At 31.7% G+C, this 11,741-nt stretch overlaps 1 protein-coding gene across 1 annotated transcript; it reads right to left on the minus strand.

Annotated features, from left to right (window-relative positions):
• Positions 1–3,523: 3,523 nt before the first annotated feature.
• On the minus strand, positions 3,524–11,466 carry LOC139503255 (perlucin-like). The gene is made up of 4 exons (XM_071293018.1): positions 11,214–11,466; positions 5,664–5,752; positions 5,011–5,098; positions 3,524–3,726 (listed from the first exon to the last, which is right to left on the minus strand). The coding sequence occupies exons 1-4, from the start codon at positions 11,464–11,466 to the stop codon at positions 3,524–3,526; spliced, it is 633 nt and encodes a 210-aa protein (XP_071149119.1).
• Between the last annotated feature and the right edge of the window lie 275 nt (positions 11,467–11,741).

The raw sequence follows: 11,741 nt of genomic DNA on the forward strand, positions 1-11,741 counted from the left end.
TATGATAAAACACACAATTTTCTATATTAATATCAAAAGTTTTTTTTACATAGATTACATACAACTCTCAAAATTTGACCATTTCATCAAATATCTAGACCAAAGTTATATGCCTCTTCAAAATCAAAGATAGAAGAAGACACCAGAACCACCTGAACTGTGATTGGCAAAATGCAAACTTAAAACTGTATATATACGAAAAAAATATTAGCGGAACAACATTGATTTTAACCAAAAAATATAATCATCAATTCTAATCACAGCAATCCAGCAAATTAGTTTTTCATATTCATCTTATTGAAATCACTAAACACAACAAAATAATTTTCATTTAGTTCAATCACATTTGTTTTGTCAGATCTACTATCACACACATCACATATCAAGCGGATAATCATTGCATTTAATTCTTAAATCGAAATTCCAGATCAGTGGATAGCAAATCAATTTTCAGGTTTATTTTGTAATGTAATAGTTAAAAATTCAAATAAGATGTTCAATAAGGAAATAAACAAATTTTAGGAAGAAAAAAAATTGGTTATTAAATTAGGATCCGATCTATGTAAACTTTTTTCTATACACCAACAGTTATATTGAGTTGTTTTGTTATCATTGAATAATAAAACAAGACTCTAAAGAAGCAAACACAACAACACATAAGAATCTAGCATGAAATATATACAACTCTCTGTAAGACACATTACACTTTAATATATTAGACAAATTGTTGTAGCACATGCTTTCTTGCACTCAGTGATCTTTGTCTTCTAAATCTTTTCTTCTTCTTCAACTCAATTCAATAAATCTGTAAGGAGAAACATGTATAATTGAGAAAGGAAATGGGGAACATGTGAAAGAGACAACAACCCCACCAGAGAGCAGATACCATAATTCTAAAAATTACCAATAGAAAACCCAATCCAATTGTAATCAAAGAATTCACATACAGAAAATTAGTTATTTTTTTTTTTTACATTGACAATGGATTTTTTAAGTGGAATTAAAGAAGTAGAAAATGTAAGGAACTATATTTTTTTCTACGCATTCAAAGTTGATTTGATGCAACGTCATCGATAACGTCTTGACAACACCGATTGTTGAATGACTCGGAGGAGTGTAATAACAAAGTTTATTTCACATGTGATATTGTAGGTTTGTATTTAACTGGAAAACCACGGTTATATATTACAAGTTATGTAATAAATACAATCATATAAAGATCTTCAAACAGGATAGATTCGTAAGTATGTATTCTCTATTGTTCACACTTTTTATACGGCCGTCAAAATTTTGACGGGACGTATTATGCTATACAAATGTCCGTTGTCCGTTCGTCTGTCCGTCTGTCCGTCGTAAACATGTCGCACCGTAACTTGAGAACGACTTATTCAAATTTCATGAAACTTAATATCGTTGTTTCTTATGATGATCAAATTATCTGTATAGATTTTGGTGAAAATAAGATTACAACTTTTTGAGTTACGGCACTAAAACAGGGGGGGGGGGTGTTTTTTTCACATGTCGCACCGTATATCAAAAACGATTTTTGATTATTGCTTAAAACTTTACACAATTCTTAGTTATATTAATCTTAAGATCTGTATACTTTTTGGTGATGATTTAAAATTTCATTTTTGAGTTCTTGAGTATTTTGTAAAAAAGGGGGAGGGTTTTTTTACATGTTGCACCGTATCTCAAAAACGATTTATGATTATTGCTTAAAACTTTGCACACTTCTTTGTTATATTAATCTAAACATCTGTATACTTTTTGGTGATGATTCAAAATTTTATTTTAGTGATATTTAGGTTTTTTTTAGAAAAAAAAGAGGGGGTTCATATGTCCCTCCGTATCTCAAAAACAATATATGGTTAATGCTTAAAGCTTTCTCAGAAACTATTTATGTTTATTGCATAAAAATTTCACACAAGACGACGGGCGTATCATGCGCTCATGGCCCAGCTGTTTATTTTTCAACCTGTGCTAAGCTATTAACATACATGAGTACTGGAGTTGAACTTGAGTTTGAAATATTAAAAAACAAAAACAAAACAAAAATGTCCCAAATGACAAAGATCGAAAAGCAAAGTAAGAAAACGAAATACGGAGACAATAAGAGACAGAAGTTAACTAACATTAATTAAACTAGTTATCTTCAAACATTTTATTTGTATTAAATATGCAGTAATAATGGTGAACAAATTTGACAAAAAAAAATGTCGTAATCTATAGTTATTAAGGATAGAGGAGCACACATGTAAAATAAATTCGTGCTTATCAAATATAGGTATCATTTAAAATTAAATATCGACATATTTTGCTAATTATGGATATGTGATAACGACATAACCTTAAGGACGAAAACTAAGGTCGATAAAAAGATTTCTTATATTGCAACTGTCAAGAGCAACTGAAGTGATAACTCATAGAAATACTTCGTATTTCCCGTTCTTCGAGTAGGCGGAAAACTCGTGAAACTAACGACACACAGTTCTGTTTCCGAAATTCCACGTGAGGTGTGCAATTACGTTTACCTAGCCTTAAGTGATAAATATTAGAAAAAATACCTGGGTGAACAAGTGATACATCAAAAAAATGTATGTATGATAGTCATAAACAAACATAACAATTCGTCCATTGCTGGATATGTCAGACTACTTAACTAATATATCTTTTGTAGCAATTACAACATGTGGTTGATGATGGTTCATCGAACTATAGTTAATTCCGTAAGTATGATTTAAGGTATCTGCAGGAAGATAAGTTATTTTTGTCAAATGAACATATCTTTTAAAACGTTAACGTTCGTATAAAACAGACGAAAACAAACTATAAATCCATGTGCAAAGTAAGAAATAATGAGGAAAAGGAAAACGATTTTAAAAATAGAATGCACTTATGTATTGAAAGACAGATGAAATACAAAGTTAAAAAGGAATGAGAAAGTTTGATCTACGATGTATGGTCATCGTAACATATCGGCTTTAGATTTACCTCAACAAAAAAGATACCAAACTTGTGTGTTCAATTTTCACAAAGATTTGGCAGTGTTTTGAGGAAAAAGCCTACACACTTCGTGATTTGTTTATTCTATTTGGGGCTAAAATAACATTGCAAATGTTACATTGTTATAAATTAAAATAAATGTAAAACTTTCGAATCAAATCGAGAATTTAATATAAACATACGATCGTTCTTTTGCTACATGTATTTAATAAACATTTGTAAAGAAAACAATAACTTACCTTTTTCACAGATAAATCGTATTATCGCTATTTTGTGCATTTTTCCTTTGATCTTTTTTTGTGATAATTTTCATATCATGCTTCTCGCTTGATATGGAAAAATTATCGCTAGAAACTAAGAAGCCACGTGGCGTTGTTAACGAAATTGACATCGAAATTGACAACGTCGTCATAGGTAAAATAGCGATAAACAGATTATCATTGGTCATCTCAACTCGATTGCTTTTCTCACTTTCGCTGTCCCAGCTCAAGCGAGAAAATCAATCTCGTTGAGATAATCAACGATAATCTATAAGTAACTTGTGACAGTAGTAATCATTCCATATAAAGCCATTGTCATACCACAATTCAAGACAATGTTCATTGCCCATATCATTGCTTGGATGTCCACCGTACCAATCAGTAAATGTGATAACGTTCTGACTGTGTGACCATATCCAAACACCTTCTTTTTGTTGGTCAGTTCCACCTAACCAGTACCCTATAAATTGTATGAACACAGTATTAAACACTGTATTCCTTTATACATGTGATCCTCAATCCTATGCCTCAAGTTTTTTTTTTTAAATATGTTACTATCATGTTAACTGTTCTATGTTTTGACGTAAGATATTATCAAAACGTCATTCGTGTATCTTCAAACTATCAAAGTAAAAAAAAGACTGCCGAACTTTGACGTGAATTAATCATACATGAGCTAAATTTCGTATTATTTGAAATAATGTAATAGGCCAAACTGTGAAACATATAGTTCCCTTAAATCTGTTCTGTCAGTTTCAGACATTTTCAACTTTAGAGAGCCGTGGTGTAGTGGTTAGTACATCGGACTACTAACACAAATGTTCCTGGTTCGATTCCCGTTGGGATGAAAATTTCAGGTACTCAATTTTCGGCTGTTCCTTGACATCATTTTCGAGTATGGTCTTTAGGAAACGATGATAGTCCGTGTGAAGGGGACGATAAATGGTTGGCCCGTGTTAAGAGAGAGCCATATGTCTTGCACGTTTTAGACATTCTTGTGGATTTCAAAAAAAGAGTAGGATAATGCCACTATAAGGCAGCACTCGCATCCGCAAAGTGGAAAAGGATTACTATAAGTTGCAAAACTTGTTTCCCAATCCATTATAAATAAATATGCTTAAACTTAAAACGTACATGTGTAGGATACTAAAGATAAGGTCTTCAAATATCAACTTTAACAACCGGTTAGCCGGTTAATCGGTTGAACGATTATCCGAGTAACCAGTTACACAAAGCTGTTATATTTGGCAAGACCACTAAACATATATATTTAACTGGTACGTCGAAATATCGTATGCACCATAATTTTGATTTATGACTTTTGAACAGCGGAATACTACTGTTGCCTTTATTTTAATTAAACGTGCTGGCATAACATGAAATCAAAATTGCTAAAAATTAAGGAGCCTGTAAATCAGTGACTGTCGCCTGTTGCTGTATATCATATTTATTGTTATTCAAACATACGGCGATTTGTTTTTCGAATATATAATATATACAATAACATTTCATAAATTTTTGTGGCCTTTATTCTTTATTGGTTTCGCTCATCGTGTGTACTGATACCTATTGTTGATTAGATTTGCACCATTTTGTACTTTTTTATCTGTCTGTCTTTTTATTTTTAGCCATGGCGTTGTCAGTTTATTTTCTATCTATGAGTTTAACTCTCCATATGGTATCTTTCGTCCCTCTTTTATAGCTGGCTCAGTTACTTGCATCTTTATGCATTGAATATACATACTCGACACGCTTGCTGACATCTTAATAAAGTCGTTTTCACATTTTGAATCTACTTCTACAAGCATTCCTTCATCATCTTCGCAGGCAATCTGTAATATATACATATAATTTGTCTAAATAACAGCCCAACAATGTTAGATCTGTAATTTTTTGGAAGCAAATGTTTTGTTCTTCCCTGATCTGGATTCGAACACATCGAAATATCATGGCACCAAATCAACTTGAGCAATTCCGACGCGCTAGACCACTAGAACACATGGGCTCGACATAAATGTATATACTATTAGGTAGTTGTTTTTTCATCCAAATCGTATCACATATTTCATGTCGGGACCTTTTATTGCTTATTAAGCGGGAAATGTTCAGTTTATTGTTAAAGGCCGTACAGTGACTTATAGTTGGTATTTCTGTGTCAGTTGATGTTTTGTGGAGAGTTGTATCATTGGCAAAAGTACGACATTTTTTTGGTTTTAAACCTTAAGAAAAAATAAGCTTCAGATGATATACCAAAAATTATCAATAATTTTGAAAATCAAATTTAATAAAAAAGAAAGTGATAAAATAGTTTGTCTATTTACCCAAATAGAATATTACTAAAAGTCAAAGTAATGCAATCAATGTCCAATAATATGAAATAAATTTCGAATAACCAACCTTAGCATCTGTCCAAGTTTTAAGTTCATCGCTGAAGTAATAGCATTTGTTTTCGTTTTTTAACCATCCGTTTGGGCATTGAGGTGAATCTGAAATTTGATTATTAAGTAATTAGTGTTTAGAAAGAGATATTTACATGACATTACATAAGTTAAAGCAATTTTTAACGGTTTTTGAATGACTATCGAGAATACGATTCAATGACAAACATATGATTTGAAACTTAAATCGTTTCCGTTCATAAACGAAATTCGTTTTTGGTAATCACAAGCTTTGTTTCTATTATACATTTAACGGAAACTCTACAATGTAAAGTGTCTAAGACAGAACACTTGTGTTATGTTTGAACATTGTGCGAAATAAGAAAAAGAAACACATTCATAATGTACCTGTCTCAAGTGAGTGGTTGTCGTTTGTTCATAACGGTCATATTAATTTTTTGTATATTGTTTTCTTTTAAATTTGTGGCTAGATTCTCATTTGAATTGAATCATGTTAAGTATGTCGAGGCCTTCGATAGCTGATAATATGGTATAGGTTTTCTGTTTGTTTAAAGGTAGTACGATTGCGAATGATTACTTACATCAACCTTGTTGGAACTTTGGTGGATAGTTGTCGATATAGCAATCATACCCCATGTCCTAATGTTTATATTATAATCCTATGTATAAGTATACAAACAATGTTAATGATAAATTCAAAATAGATACCAGGATTGAAATTTTGCATTTTCGCTAGAAACTTGTTTTCCCTGCATAAGCCTCATCAGTGACGTTTGAAGTAATTTTGTTTTAAAGAGGCCAAGAAAAGTTGAATAGCATAGATAACCATTTAATTACATAGAACCCATATGATTTATTTGCCTTAATAGTAGTTTGGTTTACAGAGTTGCATGTTTTGATATTGTTTCATGTAAACATGGTAGAGGTCACAAAGAACAGTTTATATCGCTACCTGTGTGTCGAGTACATTTTGACGCGCGATTCTACATTATATTGAATGTTAATATCGCCAGTTCTTAAGATCTTTTAATCGTTTATGTATGGATTTGACATACCTAAATAACATTCAAAAATAAGGGAGTGTAGATTGAACAAACTTAAATAACATTTAAAAATAAGGAGGCAATAAATGAGGTTGTTTAATTTGATGTGTGCCCTTTTGTGCTTCTTTGTCAAATATCTGTTTGTTTTTATTGTGATTAAGATACTTGTGGTATTTGTAAACTCTGTCGTTATTGTTTATGTTTATGTTTCATTTTTGCTATGTGCTTTGTATATATGCCATTTTATGTTCCTAGTTACATATATGACATAGCTCTGTACCTATACATCCTGTCATTGTACTATTGTGTGGTACGTTTGTGTATAATTGTCTTTAATGATTGCTAATATGCTTGGTTAAAATGTCATTTTGTGCTTCTTTGTAACATATTTATTTGTTTTTTGTGTAGTGATTTAGATAATGACACACTATTGACTACTTTAGTTTTGACATCTTACCTATCGTGTATGGATGTTTTGTTTACGCGTCGTTGTCAATATGATGGAATTTGATGCTACTATTATACAAGTGAAAGATTTAACTAGCTATAAAACCAGGTTTAATCCGCCATTTTCTACATTTAAAAAATGCCTGTACCAAATCAGGAATATAAGAGTTGTTATCGTTTGATGGATTGAGCTTTCCATTTTATCATCTGGGATTAGGTACGTTTTGAATTTTTCTGGGAGTTCAGTTTTTTGTGATTTTACTTTTGTTTATAAAACGTCTTGGCGAGCTGCGTTTGTTTGCATCTGGACCTTGATGTTCAATGGTTGTCATTTATTTTTGTTGTTTATAAATGTCTTTCGTTTCTCGTTTTTTAATTAGACCGTTAGTGTATAACATCACAAATGTATTGCCGATACAATATGTAGGTGTTTAAACTTAAGGGGAGTGTTTTTCGCGGTTATAGGTAATCAGGTACCAGTTTGTTTGTATGATCTGTAACGTATCGATTGTATTTCATAACATAACGTTACCATGTCAACAGTTGAAAACAACAAAATGTTACACAGTAAAATAATGACAGTTTAAACAAAGATCCCATCCGACACATAAATCATACATGTAGTTAATCATGAGCATAATAATGAGGCTATTTTTTTTTTATTTTAAATGAAAAACAAGGGCTCTAATGAGTTCCTAACTGTTACAGTAGTTTGACGAACCTAATGTATTAAACGTTATTATGTTTATGATCATATTTTTATAGAAAAGTGTAATACGTTAAAATATTTTTGGTGAAGTAAATCTTTCGCATATGTATAAACACAGATAAAATCGTAAAATGTGGTTATTTTTGCTATTAGTGAAATTAACATTAAAAGAAAATCTGTAACAAACAGAGTACGTTCTGTAAGACACTGTTTAAACATTATAATACGGATATCTTACACGCTTATGTCTTTGAAAAGAAATACATAGTTGATTTTCGATTTAAACCGACAAACAAGTGACCTGAATATACCTTATTCTTGGTAGTAAATATTCTGGCAAAAAAATATTCTAAATTTTGAACATCTTTTGTATATGTGTATTAATATGTTATGTTATTGTGAACTTTCCATTTCTAAGTAGCAACATTCCAGCAGCACCTGCATACGGGGTATATAACTCCCAATTGCTACGATAATCCCGTGTTTGCATTTCCTATCATGATTTTCTTGATAGAGGGTTGCTGCTCACAAGGAAGCTATTAAACCAAGAGTTCCAAATGGTGAAGTTGAAATCATCCCTTCGTAAATTTTACGAACGCCATCACGAGTTGGTTGACCGTTATGGAATAACCGTTTCACAAATGATATCGGATATGTTCCTTACGTCGTAACTACAATCCCCTTCCCTTTCATGAATGTTACCTACCGAATTAGACTATATACCGGATTTGTTATCACATAAGCAACACGACGGGTGCCGCATGTGGAGCAGGATCAGCTTACCCTTCCTGAGCACCTGAGATCACCCCTAGTTTTTTGGTGGGGTTCGTGGTGTTTATTCTTTAGTTTTCTATGTTGTGTCATATGTGCTGTTGTTTGTTTGTCTTTTTCATTTTTAGCCATGGCGTTGTCAGTTTGTTTTAGATTTATGAGTTTGACTGTCCCTTTGGTATCTTTCGTCCCTCTTTTATCCCCTTACGAACAACTTAACTAACTATCATTCTTTTCTTTATGAATTGTTGGACAAGACTCATCGTTTCGTAATAATGAAATCGCCTTTTAGGGGACAAGCAAAAAAAAGTTTCCAGGTGTATGCATAACAAAAATATAAAACACTTCTGCAAATAGTTATGGTCCAACGTGAATGCTTTTACAAACACGAAAAAGGAAAAAACTGTCATTTCTGATGAAAGAAAAATAATGAAAACACAGGACAATCACAAAAATACGAATCTTAAACAAAAATATAGGCGTCAACATTCTATCTAGTCGATGAATTACTCGGCTAAGTCTAACATGATAACTATAACTTTACAATTTTACTTGGATAAACATCAATATTTGCATAACAAACAACATAATTGTAAATAAAATCATTCAACGATTTTGGAAATAAATAAATAGAATATGCCAATGCTATCACCTTTATTTTATCGTTTAGACACATGATGGTTAATCAGATCTTTACACATGTTGCATGTAGAAACGGCATTTACATAGGAACTTTCCTCCCAACCCCTCTCCCCGAAAAAAACAGTCAAGACCTAAAAAAATCATCGTATGTCCAGTGCACGATCTTTTGTCGATATTGTCAACATCGCAATGTCAACTTTATAGTGTCGTTATTGTGTTTTCATTGCATCCTTTCTATATGCTCTGTACCTTTGTGTTTACATCTTTCGCATCGTACACATCATGTTGCTAACAATGTCGTGCCGACATCGTGTTGATGATGTATATATAGAGTCTTTACCTTTCTGTTTACATCGTTAACATCGTATACATCGTGATGTTGACAATATTGTGTCGACATCGTGTTTATATTGTTTATCTAGTCTACCCCTTTTTGTTTACATCGTTCACATCGTATACATCGCAATGTTAACAATATCGTTTTACCATTGTGTTTATATTGTATATCTAGTCTATACCTTTCTGTTTACATCGTTCACATCGTGTACATCGCAATGTTAACAGTACAGTTTTAACATCGTGTTATAATTTTTTGAAATACTAAGGCTTTTCTACCTCAGGCATAGATTACCTTAGCTGTATTTGGAACACTTTTAGGAATTTTGGATCTAAACGCTCTTCAACTTCGTACTTTATTTGGCCTTTTTTTTACTTTTTTGGATTCGAGCGTCACTGATGAGTCTTTGGTAGACTATACGCGCGTCTAAAACTAAGTCCTGGTATCTATGATGAGTTTCTGTATATTGCATATCTAGTCTATACCTTTCTGTTTACATCGTTAACATCTTATGCATCGTGATTTTGACAATATTCTCTCTATATCGTTTACATTGTTTTTAAATTGTTCGCATCATATACATTGTGATGTTGAAAATATTCCCAAAATTTTTTTTTTCTCATTCATATTCTAAAATAAAGTCTGTAGATTACATGTATACAGTTTGCATTTTTAAAACAACAAATCCTAAAACAAAATGTGTTGTTATAACTCTAAATTGACATGACATAGTGTTACCATTGCTAATATGGCAATTTAAACAATGTAAACACGACACTTTTTATTATATCATTGTATACAACACGATGTTAACGATGTCAACGATGTAAACACTATATAAGTGTTCAAACATGTTAACAATGTTGTCACTTTATCGTGTTAACATTGTATACATCACGATGTTAACGATGTCAACAATGTTAAAAATATATAAGAGTTCAAACGATGTAAACGATGTTGACACAATATCGTGTTAACAGTGTATACATTGCGATGTTAACGATGTCAACGATGTAAACACTATATACGGGTTTAAACAATGTAAACGATGTTGACACAATATCGTGTTAACATTGAAGTTATCGCGATATCTACAATATTGAATAATTATCGTGCACTGGACATGAATGGTAGTATATATAACAATTCCTTGCAAATCGAGTTCAACGACGATGCTTCGAGTGCTTAACTATTTCTTATTCAACTTGTAATATATGTAGGGTTTTTAGAAAAAAGTTGCTCTGTAAAAAGCTATTTTTAAGAACAAAACCGCGTACAACTAATGTACAAGTTTTAGTAAAAAGATTTCTGGTATCATAATTTTTGCTCATAAGAATAAACAGATTATTTGAAAATTTCAAATAATAGCCAAGTTTGTAAATTAATAAACCATGATCATGGTTGTCCAATAACGCCTAACTACTTCGTTTATGGAATTCAGCTTTTAATGTAAGTTTGCACATTTTTTGGTCAATTAAAATAGATTAAGGGTTATACGGATCTAATAACTCTAAATATTTGTATATTTGTTAAACACGCTTTCAGTAAAAAACAGGGAATAGTACAGAAAAATCGAAATAATGTTGGATAAACATTTACCTGATCGGATCTTCAACATTAGTGCACCTACTGATAGCTCACTTTCTGGGCAGCAAGATGTATCTAGGATGCAGTGTGTTGCTTTCTGATCGTAGCTAGCAACACAGCATGCTTTGTGAATGGAACAAAAAGATGCACACGCTGACAGCGATCGTGATTTTTGCTGAATTATTGTGGTACTGTTAGGAAGAATTCTTCTGTCTTTTGTAGTAAAATAGTCACGTTTTACCACATTCAGCTGTGCAACACCCATTGCGAACATATCACACAAACATACTATTGAAACACCAACTCTCATCGTATGCAAAATAATCATGGCAAAAGATTGTCAGATTCGTCTAATGATCAACATGATATCAATGTTCGTAGGGAGATAAATTGTTCACCAAACTGAATGTTTTCCAAGCACAAACTTTAATGAATTGAATATTATTATTAATACCAAAATTTAATATTTAATTTCAAAATTACAAAATTTAATATTGGCAATATGAATAAATATAAATGAATTGAAATATCATTATATAT

Source organism: Mytilus edulis, chromosome 14 (genome assembly GCF_963676685.1).
Source record: "Mytilus edulis chromosome 14, xbMytEdul2.2, whole genome shotgun sequence".
Lineage (NCBI taxonomy): Eukaryota > Metazoa > Mollusca > Bivalvia > Mytilida > Mytilidae > Mytilus > Mytilus edulis.